General features: G+C 33.8%; 11 protein-coding genes across 11 annotated transcripts; 4 read left to right on the top strand and 7 right to left on the bottom strand.

Moving 5' to 3' along the window:
- Window positions 1-52: 52 nt before the first annotated feature.
- ASCRUDRAFT_93249 (A Q resistance) lies at window positions 53-1,789 on the bottom strand (the record flags this gene model as incomplete). The annotated part of the gene is made up of 2 exons (XM_020195125.1): window positions 1,504-1,789; window positions 53-1,467 (listed from the first exon to the last, which is right to left on the bottom strand). The coding sequence occupies exons 1-2, from the start codon at window positions 1,664-1,666 to the stop codon at window positions 53-55; spliced, it is 1,578 nt and encodes a 525-aa protein (XP_020044642.1). The 5' UTR covers window positions 1,667-1,789.
- A 5,446-nt stretch (window positions 1,790-7,235) lies between these two features.
- ASCRUDRAFT_82908 (YOL113Wp-like protein) lies at window positions 7,236-7,999 on the top strand (the record flags this gene model as incomplete). Its single annotated transcript, XM_020194794.1, has 2 exons — window positions 7,236-7,908; window positions 7,953-7,999. The coding sequence occupies 2 exons, from the start codon at window positions 7,236-7,238 to the stop codon at window positions 7,997-7,999; spliced, it is 720 nt and encodes a 239-aa protein (XP_020044641.1).
- Window positions 8,000-9,094: 1,095 nt separating this feature from the next.
- Window positions 9,095-10,096, top strand: ASCRUDRAFT_39502 (malate dehydrogenase; the record flags this gene model as incomplete). Its single annotated transcript, XM_020190939.1, has 1 exon — window positions 9,095-10,096. One exon carries the CDS (start codon window positions 9,095-9,097, stop codon window positions 10,094-10,096), a length of 1,002 nt encoding a protein of 333 aa, XP_020044640.1.
- A 69-nt stretch (window positions 10,097-10,165) lies between these two features.
- Window positions 10,166-10,557, bottom strand: ASCRUDRAFT_122377 (uncharacterized protein). The gene has a single exon (XM_020188906.1). The coding sequence runs from the start codon at window positions 10,465-10,467 to the stop codon at window positions 10,234-10,236; it is 234 nt and encodes a 77-aa protein (XP_020044639.1). The 5' UTR covers window positions 10,468-10,557; the 3' UTR covers window positions 10,166-10,233.
- Window positions 10,558-11,030: 473 nt separating this feature from the next.
- Window positions 11,031-12,326, top strand: ASCRUDRAFT_39616 (GSK family serine/threonine-protein kinase; the record flags this gene model as incomplete). The annotated part of the gene is made up of 1 exon (XM_020190946.1): window positions 11,031-12,326. One exon carries the CDS (start codon window positions 11,031-11,033, stop codon window positions 12,324-12,326), a length of 1,296 nt encoding a protein of 431 aa, XP_020044638.1.
- An 895-nt stretch (window positions 12,327-13,221) lies between these two features.
- Window positions 13,222-13,553, bottom strand: ASCRUDRAFT_82905 (uncharacterized protein; the record flags this gene model as incomplete). The annotated part of the gene is made up of 2 exons (XM_020194793.1): window positions 13,222-13,341; window positions 13,392-13,553. The coding sequence occupies 2 exons, from the start codon at window positions 13,551-13,553 to the stop codon at window positions 13,222-13,224; spliced, it is 282 nt and encodes a 93-aa protein (XP_020044637.1).
- LRG1 (GTPase-activating protein LRG1) lies at window positions 13,335-18,630 on the top strand. The gene is given in 2 exon segments (XM_020194103.1): window positions 13,335-15,738; window positions 15,751-18,630. 2 exon segments carry the CDS (start codon window positions 13,746-13,748, stop codon window positions 18,486-18,488), a joined length of 4,731 nt encoding a protein of 1,576 aa, XP_020044636.1. The 5' UTR covers window positions 13,335-13,745; the 3' UTR covers window positions 18,489-18,630.
- A 643-nt stretch (window positions 18,631-19,273) lies between these two features.
- On the bottom strand, window positions 19,274-19,909 carry CAX4 (dolichyldiphosphatase; the record flags this gene model as incomplete). Its single annotated transcript, XM_020189595.1, has 1 exon — window positions 19,274-19,909. A coding segment is annotated over one exon (636 nt), but the record flags the coding sequence as incomplete, so codon positions are not given.
- A 207-nt stretch (window positions 19,910-20,116) lies between these two features.
- On the bottom strand, window positions 20,117-21,957 carry ASCRUDRAFT_122370 (GATA-type transcription factor). The gene has a single exon (XM_020188905.1). It carries the CDS (start codon window positions 21,873-21,875, stop codon window positions 20,274-20,276), a length of 1,602 nt encoding a protein of 533 aa, XP_020044634.1. The 5' UTR covers window positions 21,876-21,957; the 3' UTR covers window positions 20,117-20,273.
- Window positions 21,958-22,322, bottom strand: ASCRUDRAFT_122369 (uncharacterized protein). Its single transcript, XM_020188904.1, has one exon. The coding sequence runs from the start codon at window positions 22,221-22,223 to the stop codon at window positions 22,041-22,043; it is 183 nt and encodes a 60-aa protein (XP_020044633.1). The 5' UTR covers window positions 22,224-22,322; the 3' UTR covers window positions 21,958-22,040.
- A 100-nt stretch (window positions 22,323-22,422) lies between these two features.
- On the bottom strand, window positions 22,423-24,080 carry NCS2 (Ncs2p; the record flags this gene model as incomplete). Its single annotated transcript, XM_020191304.1, has 3 exons — window positions 23,185-24,080; window positions 23,017-23,100; window positions 22,423-22,950 (listed from the first exon to the last, which is right to left on the bottom strand). Exons 1-3 carry the CDS (start codon window positions 24,004-24,006, stop codon window positions 22,423-22,425), a joined length of 1,434 nt encoding a protein of 477 aa, XP_020044632.1. The 5' UTR covers window positions 24,007-24,080.
- Window positions 24,081-24,230: the final 150 nt, after the last annotated feature.

Genomic DNA, 24,230 nt, shown 5'->3' with positions numbered 1-24,230 from the left:
TTTAATATATTTTTATATATATATATTTAGTTGGCATTTCCTATTTAGGAAATTATTCATCCACAACATCGAATCCGTTCGCTTTCAAATACTTTATTCTCAATCTTTCACCAAATAGAATGTTAAGATAAATAAATAAAAATCCAACCAACAAAACAAAGGCGCTCATTGTACACGTCCATCCAACGCCGATATTATTAATACTGGGTAACGTTATGGACGTTCCAACTGCACTGAAAATAAACCGTATGCAATAATTTCCACCGATTCCATCTCCCCCTGTATACTTTGACATGGAATCGACACAGTACGTGTTAATTGAGGGAAATATACACGTTTGCGCAAAACCATTCAAAAACATCATTATGATCGGTAGCGCCATTCCTCCCTTTTCAAAATCCAATGCCCATCCATATATTATCATCGTGGATGGCATTACTAGTCCAAATGGAATAATCACCGATCTCAAGCGATCTTCGGGAACCATCTTGTTCTTTTTTTTAATGTACAATTTCAACATGAAATCGGCATATTTGCCGCCATAAAACGAACCTAAAAAATAGCCCAACCCTGGAGCCAAGTAGAACAACGCACCATAGATAGGAGTGTGCAAGTTGAAAATGGGCTCCACAATATACCTGATGGGAGTGAGTAAACAGTACATGCTAAACGAGAGAGTGGATGAGGATAAGCCTGCAAATAGCAAGTTCGGGTATTTGAGAGAAAATAGAATTCTAAAGGGATTGAACCAGACCCAGATGAATTTTCGATCGGAATTTAGATTCAGAATCAATTCTTGCATTTTAGTTTGTCTTGAAGTTTCTTCAAGATAGAAAAAGCTTAGTGTAAAGACAATAAGACCTAAGGCAGTTAACATATAAAAGATCACTCTCCATGAGGTATAAGTTATGATTAAACCGCCTATTACTGGGCCAATAGCAGGACCAACCTGAGAACCAGATAGAGTCCATCCCATGCCTGTGCCTCTTTGAGTGGGGGGATAAACATCAGCTATAATTTGAGCACCTACAGAGAAGAAAGCAGTGCCAAATAAAGCGGTTGTAGCTCTAAAGACAAAGAAGGTGGTTAGATTTTGTGAAACGGCTACAAGAATAGAGGAGATTGAATAGAAGAAGATGCAAATTAGAAAAACAAATCTTCTGCCGTATAAATCGCTGATTGGGGACCAAATGCAGGGAGAGACAGCCATCATTATACAGTATAGACCATTTGATAGGTTGATGACTGTGCCAGTTGTATTGAAAGATGAAGCGATGAAGGAAACTGCAGGAAGAGTAGCGATGGAGGACATTGGAGATAGAAAAGATGAGATGGCAGCGATAAAAACAAATAGTTTTTTTCTTTTTGAAGAGAATCTTTGCCAATTTTGCTCATCAGTTAGAGGACTTGTAATGTCGTTGCTGTTGTTGTTGTTGCTATTTGATATTGGTAAGGATTTAGTGGAAGCTAGCTTTGATTTTGTTTTATTTAAAAGAGTTTGACTGTTTAAGATTGGAACTTCAATATTTGAGTAAATAGGTGTTATTTGGTTTAGTTGAACATTGTTAGCAGTGTTATTGGAATTAGAGGAATTAATGGATAATTGAGATGAAACTAGTGAGTTTATTGAAGATGTCGAGTTGTTGAGTTTTTTAGGATCATTCATTATGAAAAGTTATATGATATATTACAACCCAAAATAATATAGTAAAATCTAAAATAATATAGTATAGTATAGTATAGTAAAATGTAGTGGAGTATAAAATAATGGGCAATAATTGGTGAATATATATAAAAATAAATAGAAGCCTAAACAGGAAATAGCAGAAAAGATATGATGAAGATGAAAAGACGGGTCAGGTTGAATAATAGGACATTAAATAAGATTAGTAAGATTAAAGAAAAAGGTATTCAAGAGATTATCTTAGTAATCATATTGATATTTTATGTTAATTAATATCAATTTTAAATAAACCTTGGGTTCAATTAATATTATTTGCGGCATTTCTTTTGATAATGAATTGATAACCATTATTGATATAAGAATAGATTGAATATATTCTAATATATTTCTATATTACAATACAATAATTTGAATTAATTGAATTGAATTTAATTTAATTGAATTGAATTAATATCGGTAGAATAATCTCATGGTGTAAATTATTTGACTAATTGATATTTAATGATAAAGTTTTGTTGAGCAATTGTTTTTTAGAGATTGTTTTGTTGATATTTTGAACACTGAAGGAAAATATTTTGAATAATAAAAGTTCGATGATAAGTGATTGGAAAGTTAAAAGCTTTTTGGAAATAATTGTAAGAAATGATTGGTTACAATTGCAAATAAATGAGGGAATTAGGTGGGACAGATGAGGAAGAGGGTTGAAATGAAGTAAAATGTGTATTGATTTTCAAGGTGTGGCAGAATATTGGAATACTGTTAAAGGAAGTCCCGATCTGAGCAAACAGAAATGGCAGAATAAAAACCGGCGCTATGACAGATGAAAACGTAAACGAAGGACAAACCAAACCGTAGAATCGATGGAGAAGGAAAAGAAAAAAACTAAGCAGAAGAGTAAGCAGGAGCAAACGATTGTGGGGTCGATGATGGAGTGGATCAATTTGCAGGTCGAGTTCTTCCATGGTCGAAAACTGTGGAAATGAGCAAATCGCGATCTTGGTGGGAGCATCAATACCGCTGAATAACGTGGATAACGGCCCGCCAGCACCAGCGCAATAGTACCGGCTCAAAAACCTAGTGGAATAGTACCGCTGCAAGCCTGCAGCAATGCACGCACAAGACAACACACGTGTGCACACAAAAGTGTTTAGTTCCAGCGTCGTGGAGAATGCGCAAAAGCGTGAACAGCACGCGTACAAGAAAACAAGGGCTAGCGTGCGATTCTTATGGCACATGATTTTATTAGGTAATCAAAGCCAGACTCAATTCAAAAGGGACTTGCCACATATAGTGTTTCAGTTCTTGAAACAGATCGCCCCAAGTTTAATAGAAATATCAATATATAAAGAGTAGGAACTCAACAAGGAATTAAAAGAGAAGAAGAACAATAAGGAATAAGGTTTTATTTAAATTAGCTAAATACATATTATTCTACCATAAATAATAGTTAATATAATCTGTAAATAACCAAATAACGGATTGTATTATAGCTACGATTGTAAGACTTATTACACTAGCAAGCACCGTGTTAGGCGTGTGGCCAAGGCCGTCACGTTGTTTGGGGCTGCGGAAGTGAAACACGGACGGGCGTGCCACTGGCGTGCGACGCGCGTTAGGAATCACCACCGCACAGCGCTGGTAGCTCTCGCCGTTTGAGGCAGCCAACTGGATTGTGTTTTGGCGGTGGACCTGGGTGCCAGGGTCTGTGTTCAGACCACGTGCAGCGACAAGACGTGCTTCTATCGGAGGGGCATTAGCTTATTTGACGGTCGCTGCTTAGTGCCGCGCATATATCTGCAGATGCGCGCGTGTACCACGACAAGAGTCCAGGCCTGCGCGTGGAAGGGGCTTAACGTCTGCAGGAGAGGAAGCAGCAGCAGCAGTGGCAGAAGAAAAGGAGGCAGGACAGGAAGCAGAGACAACAGAGAGAAGGCAGGAAGCAGACAGGGAGTGCTGCTGAGTGCCGAGCAACGCTGGAAACACGATGTCACAACCGAGCAAAGCCAGCCAGCTGAGTGGGAATAGGTTCTCGGTGAATGTTGGTGGTGGTGGTGGTGCTTTTTCTGTTGTGTCTGTTGCATGTGTTTCTGCTGCACAGCGTGTTTATTTCGGCATTTCCTTTTTATTCTTTCTTTTTCCACTCTTTCTTTTCGCAGAGAGGCAGTTTGTTAGTCTGTCTTTTTTCCTCCAACAAGATTATTTATTGTTTCAACCACTTTCGCCCATATACTGATTAAATAATATTAATTATCCTAATTGCATTAATTATAATTCCTACGTTTATTATATTTATTGTTTCAATATCAAGATCCAACTATAATAGCAGTTGACGCTTATTCCCTTTTATTTGATTCTACTTCACTACCTGCTTTCTTCTTATTGGGATTACTTTCATATTCTTATTCATATTCTTATTTTTATTCATTTCTGCTTATTTTAACTTTTCTTCAAAAGGTTTTTTCTTTTCTCTTCTATTACTTGAGAGAAGAATACCAATACTTATCATTTCATTTGTTTATTATTTTTTATTCTTTATTCTTTATTCTTTATTATTCATCACTTCTTATCCATTTTTTCACTGATTTCATATCTTATCCAAATCATACAATTTCATACACTTCTTATCCAATCTTATATTTTTCATATTTTTCATACTTTTTATACTTTTCAAAAGTCTGATACTAATCCTACCCACTTCTTTTCTATTAACCACTCAATCACACTCTTCATTTCAGCTTATATTCTTTTCACCTTGAATTACTCCTCTTCTTATTTCTGATACTGACATAATAATCATCATTAATCACATCAATAGTATTATTATTATCATATTATCATATTATCATATTATCATATTATCATATTATCATATTATCATATTATCATATTATCATATTATCATATTATCATATTATCNATATTATCATATTATCATATTATCATATTATCATATTATCATATTATCATATTATCATATTATCATATTATCATATTATCATATTATCATATTATTATATGATTATATAATCATATAGTCATATAATCATATAATATTTATCCATCTATATTAAGATTATCAAAATAATACTTCACTATCCAACGGTGTATTACTATACTATTATACTATTATACTATTATACCACTATACTATCACATTATATTCCTCTCTCACTACCTCACTACTCTACCATCTTAATATCCTACCACCTCTTACTCTCGCCTCCTCTCTTGATTTCTCCCAAAAATGTCTCTATCTTCAACAACCTCCAATTATGATAACTCCTTCAACAACCCTGGCCCTGCCCCAAGACCTCCCTTCTCTTCTGCCTCTTCCACCTCTACCCTTCTCTCTAGCTCTACAACTTCTTCAAATCCCACTTATACCACCATCATATCTCCTCCCGTTATGAAAAGAAACTTAACTTCACAGTCAATCACCACTGACCTGACTTTCTTAAATTCTTCCAATTCAACCATCCTGAGCCTTGGCCCTCTATCTCCATCCTCAAAGACCTTCTATCTCCCTCAATTAAACACCTCAACCATCATAAATCAGGGCTACATCTACCTCAAGGAAGAAGGCATGCTCTTCTCCAAATGGTCAAAGAAATTTCTCATCCTAACAAACCAAGACCTAATCTTCTATAATAAGGGAAAACCCTCCGATTCAATTTCAAATCTAAGAATGAAAAATATCAGAATCCAAAATATCTCAAACCCAAATCTAAATAACTCAATCAACAACAACTTTGATGGCAAAATTGATGGCATAAACTACTTCAACAACGACTCCCTAATCGCCTTCAAACTAAAACTCATCTTCCTCAAAAAAGTAATCAAAAATAACATCAAATCCTGCTGCTTCGAAATCATAACAACTCAAAACTCAACAAACAACTCCTATGAAAGGTCCTTCTATGTCTCCTGCAAAAGCGACATTGAACTAAAAGACTGGCTAGACAAAATCAACCACGCAACTAGAAATTCCTCAAACTCAATCAAAAACAGATCTCTAAACTCTTCTTCCACCTCTTCTTCCTTAAATAGCTCCCCTGCCATTTCCTCAATCTCAAACAATAACTCTCTGTCCAACATAAACCAGTCCGGTGTATCAAGACCAACTAATTTTTCCCACAAAGTTCATGTCGGTTTCGATCCAAATTCCGGTAGTTTAATTGGTCTACCTGAAAACTGGAAGAAATTATTGAAAACCTCCAAAATCACAAATGAAGAAATGCTAAAAAATCCAACTGCTGTCATCGAAGCCTTGGAATTTTACGCTGAAGTTAATCCAAATAATATCAGCAGCGTCAACAACACAAACAGCAACACCATCAATATCAATAGTAACCTTAGCAATCTTGCTAATAACAACAATAAGGTTCCTTCTCCAAGTCCCAGTGTGAATTTGAAACCCTTTAATTTAAGAACAAAATCAAATTCCTCAACTAAATCAAACAATTCAAACGGAAATATCAGCATAAATAGTAACAATGAAACCGACACTTCAAATACCACTTCAAATACAAACAACACTAACAACAACAATAACAACGCTAATAATAATAATAATAACGCTAAAAATAACAATAACAACACTAATAATAATAATAATCAAAACAATAACGGTTCAGCTAAAATACTCAATGCAAAACTAAATGAATGGTCAAAACCTCCAACCTATGCAAATCTGAAACCCTTATTTATAAGTGACAATTTTACTCCATCGAGGCGAGCTCCCGCTCCTCCTGGCGCTCCAAAAACTCCAATTCCTGCCAACAAACCTAATCAGCAACCTCTCTATCTAAGGACGAAAAAATCAAGCCAAAACGATGATTTGGTTCCAATGAGGAATGCTCCTGCTCCTCCTCCTTTAAAATATCATTTAAATAATAACAACAACAACAATGGTATTCCACCAAGAGCTGATCTCACGGAAAAACAATTTAACGGTTTAAATAAAATAAAATCAAATACTATTGCAAATACTAATAACAACAATCATCCAAACCAAAACAATGGACTACTGAATTTGGTCAATAATAGTAAAGGCAAAAACTTACCAGACAATTATCCCTCGGCAAACTTAGAACCTACAAATCCATTAAAAATTCAATACAAGAGAACTTCCTTATCATCGGACACTTCAAAAGTCAGCAATGAAACAGAAAAATTAAATTTGAATGATAAACTACATTCGCCAAAAGCACCAAAATTACAAGCACAAGTTCCAGTATTAAAACCATTACATACGCCAAATAAAAGCTCAGAACGTAACAATGTTAAAGGCCATCAACATCAAAATGCTGTTAGTCCCCCAGATTTACCAATAAAGGATAAAAACCCAATAAATAAATTGAAAAAACAAGACGAGAAACGAATGTCGCAAATGGACGACGCACAAATCATGGCTAAATTGAAATCAGTTGTTATCAACACCGATCCAAAACCATATTTCCGTATGATTGAAAGAGTTGGACAAGGTGCTTCAGGCAGTGTTTATCTTGCAACAGCATTGAGAAGAAAGGGCTCAAAAGTAGCAGTTAAGCAAATGAATTTAGCTAAACAACCTAGAAAGGAATTGATTGTAAATGAAATTTTAGTCATGAAGGATTCACAGCACAAAAACATTGTGAATTTTTTGGAAGCATATTTGAGAGGATCATCCGAATTGTGGGTGGTTATGGAGTATATGGAAGGAGGATCATTGACTGATGTGATTGATAGAAATGATAGGTTGAGTGAACCTCAAATAGCAGCAATTTGTTTGGAGACGACTAAAGGGTTGGGATTTTTACACAAAAAACATATTATTCATAGAGATATCAAGTCGGATAACGTGTTATTGGACTCTAAAGGAAACGTTAAGATAACCGATTTTGGGTACTGTGCCAAATTGACACAGCAAAGAAACAAGCGAGCTACAATGGTTGGTACACCGTATTGGATGGCGCCCGAAGTTGTTAAACAAAAGGAATATGATGAGAAAATTGATATTTGGTCATTGGGTATTATGACAATTGAGATGATTGAAGGAGAGCCACCATATTTAACTGAGGAGCCACTAAGAGCGTTATTTTTGATAGCTACTCATGGAACACCTAAATTGAAAAATCCAGGAGAATTGAGTGATAGTATTATGAAATTTTTGTCGATATGTTTATGTGTGGAAGTGCCATATAGGGCTACAGCAGACGATTTAATAAAACATGAATTTTTGAAGAGTGCATGTCCAATATCTGGATTAGCGCCATTATTGGAATTTAAGAGACAAGAAGCCGAAGAACAAAGGCTTCGAGAAGAGAGAATGATTGAAAAAGAGAGACAATATCAGAACAATCAAAACATTAATAATGGAAATAATAATAATAATAATAATAATAATAATAATAATAATAATAATAATAATAATAATAATAATAATAATAATGGAAATTACAATAACAATAACAATGTTAATGTTAATGTTAATGGTAATGGTAATGGTAATGGTAATGGTAATGGAACTTCCAATTTACACCAACATCATGATTGAAAGGTAGTTAGAAAATAAATTGGATTGATATAATATAATATAAAGTTATATAATTATGATTGGGAATGAAAGATTAAAATTAAACAATAGACTTGAGTTATTTATCGTTTTTTACATTTTTTACATTTTTACATTTTTTTTTTCATTTTTTATTTTTTATTATTTTTTATTAATATTTAGTATTTTATTTAATTTTATTTTTTTTAGTATTTGATTTGATTTGATTTTATATTATTTTATATTATTTTATATTATTTTATTTTATTTTTAGTATTTTTAGTATTTTTATTTAGTATGTTATTTAATTTTATGTTAAATTAATTTTATTCGTGATCCAAATGAAAGAAAAAAGGGAAGAGAAGGATAATTGAGAGATGAGATTGAATTGGGAGATATGATTGGTTGAATTGAGAGATGAATGAAATGGTATAAAATAGTATAAAATATCCCAAGAACGATAGATTCTCCACTACAAAGCAAGGCAAAGAATGACGAGAAAGGCCTGGAAAAAGAGAGAGGGACTGAGGAGGGAAAAGGATAAAAAATGAGTGTGATTAAAGAATGGAAAGCGTAGTGAATATAAAGGCGAGAAAAGGAATGGGAGTAGCAATCTAACAGAATATTATATTTTGATACATCTTTTATTCATAGAATATTCATAATATATTCTAATATATTCTAATATATTCTAATATATTCATAGTGTATTTTTATATTTTGTTATATGATTTGTATTTGAAATTTCAGTATAATTTGAAGAGAAAATTTTGAATACAGTATATTGAATACAATACTTTCCATATCATTTATTACAAAATCATTAGAAAATTATTATAAATCATTATAAATCATTATTTTGGTGTTTTTCATTTGCAATGAAGGTTAGTGTATTAGGAGCTGGGGGAGGTATTGGGCAACCATTATCATTACTTCTCAAGTTGAATGAGTCAGTCGATGAGTTATCGCTATACGATATCTATGGAGGATATGGTGTCGCAAGTGACTTGTCACATATCGACAGAAGATGTAAAGTTCAAGGATATGAGAAAGAAGAAGAGATGGAGGAATGTTTGGAAAACAGTGACATTGTTATAATTTGTGCTGGAATTGGACGAAGCTCTAGTGATATCAGTCGAGACGAATTGTTTAACAAGAACTGTTTGATTATTCGGAAATTGGTCAACAAAATCATCGAGTTCAGTGAGAACTCAATCGTTTTGGTAATCAGCAATCCAGTGAATTCGTTGGTTCCCATCGTCTGTGAAATGTTCAAAAAAAGGGGAATTGATAAGAGAAACAAGATATATGGGATAACTACGTTAGACTTGATCCGAAGCGAGGTGTTTTTAAGAGAGATATTGAATGGAAAGGGCATCTATGAGTACGACAATGCTATTCAAGAGAGCATTCGAGTGATTGGGGGTCATTCCAAGGAAAGCATTGTTCCCATTATTTTGAACAGGGAGATCAAGAGCAAGTTGAGTGCAATTGAGTATGAAAGGTTTGTGAAAAGGGTTCAAAACGGCGGCGACGAGGTTGTTGAGGCCAAGAATGGGCGAGGATCAGCTACGCTCTCGATGGCGTTTGCTGGACACCGCTTTGTGTGCTGCTTGTTGGCCAGGCTTTCGGGAACCAGCGGCGACGGAGCGGGCGAAAGCGCCTACGTCGGGCTCGCCCAGCCGGTACCAGGACTCTTGCACGTGGAGTACTTTTCCATGCCGCTCGAAATCAACGCCAGGGGCGAGTGCGTCGGCGTCGATAGCGGGCTCCTCCGCACGCTCGACGCCACCGAGAGGCGGCTTGTGGAGACAGCTGTGAGCCGCGTGAGGCAGAACGTCGCGCAGGGCCAGAACTACGTCAGCGGCACCCACTTGTGAATAAACACGTGTAGTGCTTACCAACCGCTTACGCAAGCCGAACGCAGCCCTGGCGCTGACTCACGGCTGAGTCAGCGGTGCACCGGCCTCACCCCACACCGGGCCACGCTGTGCTCAGCGCCAGACGCTGGAGCTGTTCATGCATCTTCACCACCACCTCCTCGTGCTCTTTGTTCCCAGCTCTTGTGTGTGCTGTGTGTGCTGTTTTTGCTGCTGTTGCTGTTTCTGCTGTTTTCTCTGTCTGCTCTTTGCCTCCTCCTCCTCCCCCTCTCCACTTCCAGCTCCTTTCCAGGGTCTCCACCACACTCACGAGAGGCAGTGGTAGCTAATAGGCTTTTCATTCTCGGTTTTGCCTTTTTCATCCAATACATTACCTTGATCTTGTAGTCCTACTCTCCTACTCTACTCCCTCTTTGGTTCCATTTTTTTTTCAACTTTATCCTCACTAGTTTATTAAACAAATCTAATATTCTGCCCTATCATATCCTCCCATTCTCTGCTTTGCTCGCTCTCTTCTGCTCGATTCCTTATTATCTATATTCCCGTTTTTATGTCTAATATGTCTGCAAGAGCCTCTATTGCGACAAGATCAATAAACAATCGTTCCTCAAATTCTATCAACAATAGCATCGCCAATACCCAAGACAACGACCTGTCCAACCCAATAATCTACAATAACACTAACCTTAACAACTTTAACAATACTAACAATACTAATAATACTAATAATATTAATAATATTAATACTAACAACATCAACAATCACAGTAATTCAAACAATACATCCGAACCTATCAACAATCATACCACTACCACCACTCATACTGCTAACAATACTAACAATACTGACAATACTAACAGTACTAACAGTACTAACAATACTAATAATATCAACATCAATAACAACATCAATAATAACATCAATAACGATAATATGAATAATATCAACAACATTAATAACATTAATAACATTAATAACATTAATAACATCAATAACTCAAGCTCATCTCCAGTCCTACCAAATAACGACTTGATAACCGAACAAGTCCAAGATGGCCATACTGGAGAATTCAAACAAATAACCTACAACAACTGCACAATGGTCGGCCATGGCTCGTTTGGTGTAGTCTTTCAAACCAAAATCATAAATACAAACGAAATAGTAGCCGTTAAAAGAGTCCTTCAAGACAAACGATTCAAAAACAGAGAACTTCAAATCATGAAATTAATATCTCATAAAAACATCATCGACCTAAAATACTTTTTCTACTCAACCACCAACAACGACGAACTATACCTTAATCTAATCCTTGAATTCATCCCAGAAACAATATATAAAACCTCCCACTTTTACTTGAACAAAAAACTATCAATGCCACTTATCGAAATCAAACTATACATCTATCAACTCCTAAGAGCTCTCAACTACATTCACCAATCCAACATCTGCCATCGAGATATCAAACCTCAAAACTTGCTCGTAAACCCCTTTAATCATATTCTCAAATTGTGTGACTTTGGTTCCGCTAAAATCCTCAACATCAACGAGCCAAACGTATCCTACATTTGCTCCAGATACTACAGGGCCCCTGAACTAATCTTTGGCTCCTCAAACTACACCACAAAAATCGACATCTGGTCCGTGGGTTGTGTGATGGCTGAACTAATCCTTGGTCAACCTTTGTTTCCTGGTGATTCTGGCATTGACCAATTGGTCGAAATCATCAAAATCCTAGGTACTCCCACAAGATTGCAAATTAAAGCCATGAATCCCAACTACATGGACCATAAATTTCCCCAAATAAGACCAATTCCCTTGATTCGCGTGTTGAACAAACACCCAAACCAGTTTCCTCAAATAACTCGAAACTACTCAATAGACGAGTTTACAATAAAACTATTATCCAGCTTCTTGCAATACTCTCCAATTGAAAGAATATCTGCCATCGACGCAATTTCTCTAGAGTTTTTTGACGAACTACGAAACATCAACCTCAACGACTACAAAATCCCCAACTCAAGAAAACTATTGGAAAATTATATTCCAACAAGACACTCGACCACTGGCCACCATCCCTACCCAAACATCACCCAGATTATGAATAACTATCCTGATAAAGTCGAATATATCAAAATACCCGACTTGTTTGATTTCGATTCCTACGAATTAAAGGACAAACCTCATTTGAAGGCGAAATTAATACCATCCGGGAAAAAAAATATTCAATAATTAAATATTTATTTTTTTTTACACCTATTTATTTATTTATTTACTTATTTACTTACTTATTTATTTATTTATTTATTTATTTACCTATTTATCATTGTTATAATAAAATTTTATTAATTATTTCTTTTTCTAATCTTTTCTCTAACCTTGTTTTATTTTATTTTATTTTATTCTACTTGATTTGACTTTACTTTTATTTATTTATTATTTTTTTTTTCATATTTTTGAATCTCTCTTTTTTTTTTTACCTATTTACCTAGTATTTTTTTTGTTCAATTAAAATGAAATTTGTTAAGTCCTTTCCCCAAAAAAACCTTCCCCTCAAAACTTACAAAAAAATAAAAAAATAAAATAAAATAAAAAAAAAATAACATTTGTTATCACTCTTATTAATAATATTATTTATACTCTAATATTCAGCGATATTGATTACCAATCATTATCATATATTAAAGATGAATGATATGAATGAAATGAACCGAAATGAACTGAAATGAAATGCTATGCAATGAATATAAAACAAAAAAAAAAGAGAATACAGTTTACAATTTATAAATTCAAATTACAAATCACAAACTACCAACTCCCAACTACTTTAAAAAGATAATCTCATTAATTCGTCATTTTTTTATCAACTTACTATTACTACTATTATTACTATTACTACTATTACTACTATTATTACTATTATTACTACTATTTATTTACTTACCCACTATATAGCTATGCCACCAGACTTTTTGTCGACGTGAATCTTGTGTCACTCACTCCACTATCTCTCTAATCATAATCATCGGGATGCTTTCTCTTCTTCCTCCTCTTCCTTCTCTTTCTCCTGCTGTCAATACCTCTCTCTCCCACACCACTGGCCCCACCCAGCAAACGCACACGCACATCAGCACACGTTCAAGCACGCTCTCGCGCAGCCGAGCTCTGAGCTGCCGCCGCTGCCTCTGCTTCCTCTCCCGCCGCTCACGTGTGCGCTGCTGCCTCTGCTGCCGCTGCTTCCAAAACACTGCCACCGCCTCCTCCTTCCGCCAGGCTCTGCTGCTGCTGCCCAAACACCGCCGGAGCCTGCTGCCGGCTCATCTCCTGCTTCTTATCGCCGCCGTTTTCTGTGGGTGGCTCTTCATTCCTCCTTCCCTCTTCTCGCTCTTCTCTTCCTTCTCTTTCCTCTCGTTCTTCTCTTTCCTCTCTTTCCTCTCTTTTTTCTTCTTCTTCTCCCATCCTCCTTCCATACTCAGATACCTTTCTTTTTATCCTTGTATTTCCCTTTATATCCCTTTTCTCACCTCCACTGCATCTTTCTCTTTTGGCTGGCTTTTTAGTGTGTTGATTCTCTTTTTCTCTGCTTCTCTAATCTACTTCTCTGCTCTTCTTCTTAGTTATTTATAGCTCGAATGAAGATTCTTCCAAATAATGTCCAGCATACTTAATAACAATCAATTACCATCTCTACAGAAGGCCTATTTCTCTAATTCAATGTCTCACAATAATCTAAATAGCAATATGCCCATCAATAACATGAACAGCATGAACAACATGAACAATATCAACAATATGAATAACATAAACAATATCAACAATATCAACAGTATAAATAATATTAATAATATCCAATCAATAACAAGATCGGTTTCTTCTTCAAATAACCGTAATCATCTCAATCCAATCAATCAGCCCAACTCTATCAATCGTCCTCCCAACCAACATCACATTAATCACAATAATACCATCAATAATCCTATTAATAACAACACCAATAACAATAACAATAACCATATCCAACTTCGTCATCACAATACCCTTCCAAATAGCATCAATTATTACCCTAACAACAATATTAATAGAAATAATACAATTAGAAACTCTCCTTCATCCCATAGTAATAGGATACCTCCAATCTCAAATCCCAATCAGAACAATCCTTTGCCAAAGATACAAAAAATTCCACCCTCAAATAGCACAGCAAATATATCAACCTCTCATATCCATAACCATAATTATACCCATACCCAAAATCAAAATCAAAGCCAAAGCCAAAATCAAAATCAAAACCACAATCACAATCACAATCACAATCACAATCCTATTACCACTTTTAGGAAAAAATCAAAACCAAAGTCTAATCCTGCAAACAACCCCAACCCCACCTCAAATCCTACTCCAATTACAACCTCCACCTCCAATTCAAATCCCAAATCTATTTCTGCTTCTACTACAAATAATGAACCAAGAAAATCTTTTCACAATTCAAAGCAAAAACAAAAATGGACTGATCTAATCCCTCCAATGCCCCAAATCCAACAAAAGCAACAAAACATAACGAGAAATTCAATCCAAAATTCTTCTTCTTACAATAATAATCTAAACTCACTATCAACTTCTCACGATAACAATAACAACAATAACAACAACGATGATGATCTATTAAATTTGAACAGCACCGCTAATGATACTACCCAAATTCCTTCTCAAATAAATAAACAAAGAAAACAACTAAAAATTTGTGCAAATTGTGGTCAACCAATTCACGATCAATTCGTTAAAGCTTTGGGTAAAGCTTACCACATGAACTGTTTTGTCTGCTCAGACTGTAACACTCCTTGCTCTTCAAAATTCTTCCCCATGGATATCAAAAACGAAAAAACTGGCATCATCATTCAAATCCCCCTATGTGAAAACGACTACTTCAAAAGACTAGACCTAATCTGCTTCAACTGTAATCAAGCTTTAAAGGGCTCCTATATAACCGCTTTAAATCATAAATATCATCTACATCATTTCACCTGTGATATTTGTAATAAAGTCTTTGAATCAAATGAAAACTTTTACGAACACAACGATAAAATTTACTGCCACTATCACTACTCAACTAAATTTGCCTCCCAATGCGAAGGCTGTAATTCTTCTATCTTGAAACAATTCATCCATATCTTAAGAGGTGGTAAAAATCAACAATGGCATCCTGAATGTTACATGATCCACAAATTTTGGAATGTATCAATCTTAGCCAATTCCATCCACATCCCTTCACAATCAATTCAAAATAAACTAATTCAATCAAACTACGATTTATCCAACACATACTCCTCTTTAAATCAACAAGAACTATTTGAAATCGAAACAATTATGGAAAGTACTGTATCAAAAATTTGGCAAATCCTATCCAATTTCGAAGAAGCAACTGCTCCTTGTATCTCTGATATGTTACAATATGCTTCAAATTCAAAAAAATTACAAGGCTTAAACTCAGCTGCTATCCTTGTTTTGAAAATTGAAAAACTATTTAAAGCAATTGATATCATCCATTCTTTAAATTCAAAATATTTAATTAATAATCAAAATCCAACCATTAAGTTATCTAGTGCCAACAATAGCCCAAAATTAAATAAACTCACTGAATCTACAAATCAAAATCAAAATCAAAATCAAAATCAAAATCAAAATCAAAATCAAAATCAAAATCAAAATCAAAGTCCAAATCAAAGTCCAAAAATTCTTCAATCTCCAATCTCCAATACAGTTTCAACACCACCTCCTAATAATAATAACACATCACCTCCTAATAATAATAATAATAATAATAATAATAATAATAATAATAATAATAATAACAACAACAACAACAATAGTGATAATACCAATATTAATACCAATAATTATAGAAATCCAAATCGATTGGTAGTCAAGAAGAAACCTTTAACGCTAAATAGAGAACCTCGTAATTTAACTGAAAAATTAATGTCTTATTTGGGTCTATTAACCAAAAAATCAAGAAATCAAACTGATCCAAAACAATTTTCAAAAGATTTGTTATCATTAGTAACTGGCTTGGCTCATTACTTAAAATTAATCTTACGTTATGGTATTCAATCAGCAATTGAGTTGAACAGATTCCTTCATTCATCTGAGGCAACAGATAAGTTCTTAAGAGAAGTAAGTGCTCATGATGATATTCACTCAGGATCCGCTTGCTCTCATTTGGTTACTACTATAAAATCAACTGATTCTTGCTTTTTTTGTTTAAAAAGTATTGAAGATGCATGTATTCAACTCAAAAAAGCAAACTTAAGATGGCACTACAAATGTTTTCATTGTTATAAGTGTCAAAAGACTTATGTTGATACTCATGAAATTATGAATAACTTTTTATTCAACTGTTCAAATAAATCAGTTGTGTGTCAGGATTGTAATGCAGCTGCAATCTCAAATCCAATAGATAATCAAAATGAAAATGAAAATGGAAATGAGATTGAAAATCCAAATCAACCCAGAATAATAAGTGGCTTTACTCTTGTTTCTAATTTATCTCAATTAATTTATATTTTATCCATTGCTTTAACCCGTTCTAATTTCTTTATACTGGCAAGAATGAGCAAACAAACTTCAAACAATACAAATCCAAATGAAAACAATTCTAATAAAGCTAATAATACTGATACTCTAACCCAATTTGAAAACCAAGTTCAAAATCAAAGCCAAGACCCTAATTACATGAGGAATTTGAGTGAAGTTAAAAGATTAAATTCAAAGAGACAAACCAATAGACTTTCAAGCTCTGTTCAGGGAAGTATCAGAAGATCGAGAATAGTTGACTTGCCACAAGCCATTAAGGCCGGTTTAGGAAACGAATCTGATCAACTAAATAACAATCTCGACCAAACTTTAATCAGAAATAGGACATTAAGAATTGAAGATGAACCATTTGATGGACCTTCAAATGTTGGAGATAGTAATTTAGATAAAACTTATGATTTGTTAAAGAATGAAAAATCTTTAAGATTGGATGATATTCCTAGAATTGTTGCCGCCGAGCAAACAAGAGAGCAAAGACCCAACGCTTTCAGACATCATAAAACTACAGGTTCTTCACTACCTATGGCCAAAAACATCATGTCGGTTGCTAGAAATCAAGGCAACTCGGGCAAAAATGACAGCAAACATAACTCTTTACTACCAAGAGGTAAATATTACTCTGAGCTTACTTCTGAAGAATACTTCATATTGAGACACATTTCTGTGATAGTACTATACAATTCAATGGCTAGATATGGTAAAAACTCTGATGGGTTGACAAAAGAACAGATATTAGAAAAAATTCCATTAAGAAAACCTCAATCTTTCTGGGGCAAGTTGAAAGGTGGTGGAAATAAGAAAACAAAAAATTTGAAGATCTTTGGTGAATATTTGGAAGATTTAACTGAAAGATTTGGTGTTGATTCTCAACAAGGTGTTGGACCTGAAAAATTGCACATTCCAGTATTCATTGACGATTGTGTAACAGCGCTACATCAAATGGATATGTCTATTGAGGGTATATTCAGGAAAAATGGTAATATCAAAAGATTGAGAGAATTGACAGAAATGGTTGATAAAGATCCTGATAGAATGCCAGATTTCAATAATGAAAATCCTGTACAATTAGCTGCGTTGATGAAGAAGTTTCTTCGTGAAATGCCAGATCCACTATTGACTTTCAAATTATATGATATTTGGATTTTATCCCAGAGATTTGACAACCATTTTTTGAAGAAAAAAATTTTGAAGTTAGTATATTGCATGCTACCTCAATGTTACAGAGATGTTGTTGAGGTTTTAATGTTTTTCTGGAGTTGGGTTGCTTCTTTTGCTCATATTGATGAAGAAACAGGGTCCAAGATGGATGCCCATAACCTAGCAACGGTTTTAGCGCCCAACATTTTGTATGACAAACCTTCAACTGTTCCAAAGGTAAGCTCAGGAAATATTTTAGCAGATAATGCAGAAGCTGGAGATGCTTACTTTTTAGCCATTGAAGTTATCAATGTGCTTATTGAATCACAGGACGAATTTTGCACAGTTCCTCCCTATTTGATGGAGATTTACAGAAGATGTGGGTTTGAAAACTTCAAAGAAGTTAAAGGCAACAATCAGCAAGAATTGTATTCTAAAGACATTGTCATGCAAGTGGAAAAAGTAATTAAAGAGAATCCTAACATATTAGAGACTACTTTATTTGATGATAATAATGATGATGACTATGTCATAGACTGTACTGATATAACCGGAGACAGTAGTTCTAAAGGAGGGCTCAGTCATTCAACTACAATTGTGAAAAAGATTGACATTCAAGGCTCGCCAGGCGCTATTAGAGGTGAAACCATAAATCTAAGAATGTAATTTAATATAAAAGTATACAGCCAGGACAAAAAAAAAATCAGGAACAAGAAAAGAAACCAAAAAAATTCATAAAAGCCAAAATACATAAGCGCTGATGTAACAAAAGTTTTAATTTTTTATTTTGTTGATGGACAGTTTTGAGTAGCTATATTTTTAATTTTTTATACTATTTTTTTTTCATTTTTTTCATTTTTTTCATTAATATTATCATAATTATTAATATTACTATTATTATCAAGTCTTTTTATCTTTATTTTTCAGATTGATATTTATATGGATAAGTTATTATTTTTTATTTAGATTTTGATTGATTATAACTCAATTTTTTTTTTTTTTTGTTTTTGTTTTATTATTTTTTTTTGTTTTTGTTTTATTATTTTTTTTTTGTTTTTTTTTATTGATTTATTACGTTGTATATTTTCCTTAGTATTCTATCCTTTGTTATTCTAATTTAGTTTTTTTTATAATTATAAGTTAATCAATAATACATTGTTTGAAATAGAACATGATAGCAAAATGTAAGCAAAAATCCATTAGCAAAATAGAAAAAAAAATAAGAGAAGCCAAAAAAAACAAGAAAACAATGAATTGATTAACTAATAAGCAAATAAACGAAATTAATATTCACTTTTCAGTAAATTCATTTACTGTTTGATATTAATATACATTCCCACGGATTTTGACTTGTGGGAGTAAAATTTTGGGTTTGATTTTGATCTGTTAACATTTCTTGAAGAAATTGAGTTGTTTCTAGAATGATTATCAGAGGATTCATAATTGTTTATGTAATTTGAATATTGCGTTTTTAAAGTTGAATCATAATTGTCATAGAAGGAGTCCTTTAAATAAAAGATTTTAAAGATTTTGAAATTTTTCAATAAATACTTTATGATACCAAAATCTCTTAGGAATGAAACTATTAAAAAAAAAATAGAGCCTAATAGCCACCCTAATAATAAACCAACACAGACCTGATCTGCTGAATGATAGTATAAATAAACTCTTGAAAACGCTGTCATTATACTCATTGAATTTAATACGACTATTATTATGAATTTTTCAAATAAAGTCAAATTTTTAAACTGTAATAGGAACCTTAATGAGAAGAACATTGAGAAAAAGCCCATAAATTGAGAGTGAGCAGATGGCATGCCATATTGATTTCTTAAAAGAGGTAATTTTTCTTGCAAATTATCTAAATAAGTTGGCCTTTGATGCTTTAAAATATTCTTGATTACATGATTTATGATATTATTAACTACATGCCCAGCAGCCATGATACAGCTTTCTAATTCTCTTGTTGTGACGAACCATGAAAAGTAGAAAACGAGGAGTAGTATAGGCAAAAGTGAGAAAAAAACACAGACCAAAGATAGAATATCATGAGGATTGTATAAGATATAAGTTTCATCAAAAGGTATTGGATGATAGTCAATTAAAGTCTTCGTGGTTGTTGATTCGATAATTTCCATGATTTGTACGAGATGAGGATGGAATCAAAGATGAAAGGATACAATTAGGTGCAGCAAAACCAATAATGTATATTGAAGTAAAATAAAATGACTAAAAAAACGTAAAAAAACAAAACAAAAATAGACTGGTATATTTAATAAAAAACCTAACTATTAATTGATTAAAATGAGACCTGTTATCTAACAGATAAAACAACGAATCTAAAAAGTAATTGAAAAAAAAGTAACAGGGAAGAAAACAACGGAAAATACAAAAAAAACCTAAAAAAAAGGTCTGCAAAAGCGAATCGAACCGGAAACCGCCCAGAGCGGTTCACTTTTTATTTCTGGTGTTTTTTGTGTTTTTTGTGGTTTTGGAGCCTTTGCAGGTTTTGATTTTTTTAAGAGCAATACCATCAGAGCTAAGCTGTTCATTTGCTTCCATCGCTTCTTTAACCTCATTTATATCATGCTCATCTGCTTTTCTTAAGAACTCCAAAACTTCATCTGCAGCAGCTTTTTTGTCAGCAGCCTCGATTTGTTGAAGAGCAGCTTCTCGAGACTTTGGCATTTCTGCAGGATAATAAGGATCAGAATAGACAGGTTGGTCTCTAAATAAAATTTGATAAAACACATACCACTTAAAAACTGATAGAGGGCTTGCAATCTTTCTTATTTCATCGTTTTCTTGCCTGGCTTTTAACCTTTCTTCTGCTGTAAATCCATAATAAGTTTGTGCTTCGTCTTGACGAAGCGCCTTTCTGGCTTTCATAATCATATCTTTACGAGTTCTTCCATACTTTTTCAACTTTTTATAAAACAAACCACAAGCATTACAAAATGCTTTTTTTTCTCTTGCTGGAGCAGGACCTGATCTCCATTCAGGTGAAAGCATTGCATTACAATGAGTGCATGGTGTATGATCAGGTTTGGGCGAGCCTGTTGATTCTTTTGGGCTTTTGACGTTATCATTTTTTTTGTATTTTGAATTTTTGGTCAAGAAGACAAAACCAGGATTAAGTGTTTTGACATAATGATCATAACTAGCTTTGTCATCTATATCAGCAACCTTGAGGATCTCGCCATTTTCCTTGTCATGCAATAAAATACGCTCTGCAGAAAAAGCAGCATCTTTCTCGGATTCAGCAGTTTTTTTGGATGTATTATTGCCAGAGTTTAAACTGTTGGGAATCGGTTCATTACTAACAGCATCTTTATTTAACAAAAGATTGGAAGAACCAACACGCTCATCAATACTAGTTGATGAACTGTCAGATTCATTACTATTAAACAAGGCTTTATCCAAGTCGCTTAAATCAAGTGGACTGGATGAGCCAGTTAAGATAATAGACTTGAACTTGGGTGGTTCATCTGTAGGATTTAGTAAATTTTGGATACTAATTGGATTTTCTACTGATTTAGTTGAGATAACTAAACTATCCAAAGTATCTGAAGAATCCGGTTTATTTGAATTATTTTGAAACTCGCTTTCATTTTTACCAGACGGAGCAAGATTAAACAATACGGTCCTATTTATATCGCATAAGGTTCGAGCGGCTGATATTTCACTAGAACCATAAGAAGAGTCTGGTTGAACTTTTAACCGAGAAACAGCCAAAGCAGCAGAAGGAATAGGGTTGACACGATGTTTGTAGTGAATATAAGAGGTATCAAATTGCTCTCGAATTGTTTGATATGAAGGTAAAGCGCTATCGCTGATAGGCAATTCCGAAGAAAGATAACGTGGAGAGTTTTCTGGAGTTGGAAGCAAAACAGCTAATTGAGGAAAATGAGGTTTACTTTTATCCATTGATGATGAAAAACTAGGACTTGATGGTTTATTGTCAGGATTTTCATTTCCAATATCAGAAGTTGGATGTGTGATATTATTGTCATTTGAAGGGACTGTATCTGAATTTGAAGAGGATAAAGACATAGCTTGACTGAGAAAAAGCGAATGTGTGAAGCGATTCGGATGTATGATTATATTTGATATTCTTTTAAGCAAAAGAAACAATAGATTTATCTAGCGATTGTATTGAGAAAGCTCAAAGAGTAATATAACTGGTGAATTCCACAACTAATACTAGAAACAAAGTATTTATTCTGGTTGAGATATAAAGAAAAGCAGGAAACAAGAAGAAAAAATCACAGAGATTAAATACTTTAAAAATTCTAGGTTTTTGAATAATATCGCAAGAAGATGCCAAGGAAGATCCAAATTCCGGGGTGGAAGGTGGGTGGTGATCCATTTTCTAACAAAAAAGCATGCCAGAAGTCTCATGCCAGCAAACACCCAGTATGTATTTGTACCACAAACCCCTTAAAACTCACCCAAAATCCCATTATGCTTTTAGAACAAGAGGAATAGTTAAAGACTTCTGCGCATAGCTTTTGAGAGCAAGCCAAACATTGATAAGCTTTTTGGGACAATAAAACGCGGCATCACTTCTATCACTGCACCCCAACGCAGGTTTTTATTGTTAGATGAGGTATTCCTGCAAGGTGAGTAAGTCTTCGCTGTCAACTTTAAAGTCTGTTTGTGCGTCGTGTGTAGAATCATCTTCGTAGATAGGCCATACGAACTTTTCCTTGCTCACACCACCAACTGAGACTAGACATCCATAACATAAGTCCATTTGTGTCCTCTCCTGATGTAAGTCTCCTTTATTGCTCGATCCAGCAGAGGTCTGGGCGTCCAACAAGCTCACGTATTTTTGGTAGTTGCTGAGTTCTTCTTCATTTTCTGGAGCAACACAATCAGTAACTGTAATCTTGTTCAACCACCTGATTGGATCATCAAACAAAACTGAATCGCAAACTTTGCAATGTTTGATACCACGAGGATTGACCATTACTGGATTGATCAACTTAAATCCAGTTTTAACAACAGTGGACACCACTGTAGAATACCCATTGTTTTCAATCATTCGAAAATAATTTTTCACCGATAGATCGATAGAAGGATTTCTAATTCTTTTTCTTTGGTCATTATTAAGAACTTCTGCGGACTTGGAAGCGTTTAGTCCAAATAAGCTTGTGTCGTCTTCAAATTTTTTAAAAAATTTCAAATAAACATTCAATTGTTTTAAGTTGAAATAATTATAAATTTCAAAGTTTAAAATTTCTTGCAAAGGGTATATTATTTGAAGATTTTCTAACTTAGCAATTTTGCTTAAATTGTTAATATTTTTTTTTTTTATTTTATTTTTTTCATTACTATCATCATTCATTAAAATTTTTACTGTTCGAATATCATTGGTCAACATATTGTAAATCAAATATGATTTTCCTCGAACAATTAATGATAATATTTTAATTGCTAATAAAGACATTGAGTCACTTAATAAAATCACTCCACAGTTTAACAATAACGAAATTTTTTTAACTGACTGTGTAATAATTATATTTAGCAAGTCTTCTTTTGTGGATGAATCAGATATTTGTGATAGGATAGTATCTAAATTTATAATTTCATTACTATTATTATTGTTACTCTCACCGCTTATTAATTTTGGTATACTATACGATTGAAAATTATTATAATCAACATCAATTGATCTCAAAATTGAAGGATTCGATGTAATAAATAGATTTAAATCGAATAATTTAAATTTTAAATTATTCAATGGCAAATAGTTTTTTTTAACTAAATCAATAAATAAATTGAAATCGTTAATATCCTCCTGAGATGATTTATAATATAAAATTACCACAACCAAATTAAATCCTTGTTTGCCATGATGATTCAAATTCTGTTCAAGCAATAAATTCAATAAAATATCTAATAATGATAGAGATTCAACCAAATTCTGGTTGAATAAAATAGGCAATAAGACGTTGGTGTCAACTCCAGTCTTTTTGTAGTTCACCCTGAATTTCTCATCTAACATTTGTTTTCTTTGTTTCCCACTGATAAATCGGATAAAGCATTGCGAACAGAAGTATTCCTTTCTTGATTTGATCTCTGACTGTTCCTTCTTGCATCTCGAACATGCCGAATTGACATTATTAGGATCTAAAAGCTCGTTCTCCCTCACTGAGGACTGTGTTGAATTTGCAGACATCTTCAAACACAGCAGTACAAGCTTGTTTCCTCAAATTTCGATATATTTGCTTCAGTTTTCCTGTACCAATTTCCAAATTTCCACTTATTTCAAAAAATTTTCTCACAAACGCCGGGATTTTTTCGCGGCGTTTTGCGTGCGTTTCGAGGAAAAGTGTTCACGTGACAAAACCGGGAAAATTTTCCGATTCGCAGGAAATTTGCAGCGTTTTTTGATAATGGCCC

The sequence above is a fragment of the Ascoidea rubescens genome (genome assembly GCF_001661345.1).
Source record: "Ascoidea rubescens DSM 1968 unplaced genomic scaffold ASCRUscaffold_19, whole genome shotgun sequence".
Taxonomy (NCBI): domain Eukaryota; kingdom Fungi; phylum Ascomycota; class Saccharomycetes; order Ascoideales; family Ascoideaceae; genus Ascoidea; species Ascoidea rubescens.
The sequence above is the reverse complement of the archived record's forward strand: the minus strand, read 5'-3'. Positions and strand labels throughout refer to the sequence as shown.

Coding starts and splice junctions, on each gene's coding strand:
- ASCRUDRAFT_122377 (XM_020188906.1), bottom strand. CDS start 10,467: ATGTATTGGATGAAAAAGGCAAAACCGAGAATGAAAAGCCTATTAGCT.
- LRG1 (XM_020194103.1), top strand. CDS start 13,746: ATGTCCAGCATACTTAATAACAATCAATTACCATCTCTACAGAAGGCC.
- ASCRUDRAFT_122370 (XM_020188905.1), bottom strand. CDS start 21,875: ATGTCTTTATCCTCTTCAAATTCAGATACAGTCCCTTCAAATGACAAT.
- ASCRUDRAFT_122369 (XM_020188904.1), bottom strand. CDS start 22,223: ATGAGACTTCTGGCATGCTTTTTTGTTAGAAAATGGATCACCACCCAC.